The sequence below is a fragment of the Babylonia areolata genome, chromosome 19, assembly GCF_041734735.1.
Source record: "Babylonia areolata isolate BAREFJ2019XMU chromosome 19, ASM4173473v1, whole genome shotgun sequence".
NCBI lineage: Eukaryota > Metazoa > Mollusca > Gastropoda > Neogastropoda > Buccinidae > Babylonia > Babylonia areolata.
Window position 1 is genome coordinate 12949190 of NC_134894.1, and position 813 is coordinate 12950002.

Genomic DNA, 813 nt, shown 5'->3' on the forward strand with positions numbered 1-813 from the left:
TTATCTCGCGCCACAACTAAGATACGTTTCTTCATTGGTCAAATCGTTGTTGAACACATCCTCATTCTGGAAATGTTCCCGCCCCAAAAAGTTCACTTCCTCAGGGTGAGACGAAGGGGACCAGTCTGCTTGCTTCAGCGTTCCTATCTGACGCTGCAGCTCCCGCAGACTTTCTGTGGAAGATTCAGTCAAACGAACTTCGTTGCTGGAAGGTGTCGTGTCGTAACTGTGCATGTTGATGGGAACGGACTGATTGTGGCTCTTACGCCGTGTGGACCACATGTTTGTCTTAAAAGAGCGGGTGACCCGGCCTTTTTGGCTTTTGGACCTTCTGCACGAACGGCAAAACGTTCTCCTGAAAGAGCGGCTGCGCGTGCTGGAAGCGTCAATCTGGTTGAAGTCGTAGCAGGAGTTGGACTTTTCGTCGTGGTCCGCTAAAAAGACGCGCGGGCGTCGCCGGAACTGACAACGTAATATCCGGCGGAAGGCGAACTGGAACTCTCGGCTGGAGCATGCGTAGATGATGGGGTTGACGAGGGAGTTGCCGTAGCCCAGCCAGAAGAAGACATTGAAGAGCAGAGGAGGGATGTTGCAGCTTGGGCAGAGAGACCCTGCAACACACACAGCATGCATTTATCATCTGTAGATAGAGTGCCCTCTCCGCCCCCCAAGCAAAAACAAAAAAAAAAAAAAAAGAAAAAAAAAGGAAGAAAAAAGAGCTGAGATTCCTGGCTCAGTTCACACGAGAACCGGGATTTTACACACACCCTCGGCCTCTCCTCCACATACGCCCACCCTCCCTCCAAACACACA

The 813-nt window shown here is 51.3% G+C and overlaps 1 protein-coding gene across 1 annotated transcript in view; it reads right to left on the reverse strand.

Moving 5' to 3' along the window:
• The window catches only part of LOC143294407 (alpha-1A adrenergic receptor-like), a 93485-nt gene continuing 92672 nt past the window's right edge, over positions 1-813 (reverse strand). Inside the window, 1 exon segment of the mRNA XM_076605886.1 lies at positions 1-611. Coding sequence (XP_076462001.1) covers positions 1-611 — 611 coding nt within the window.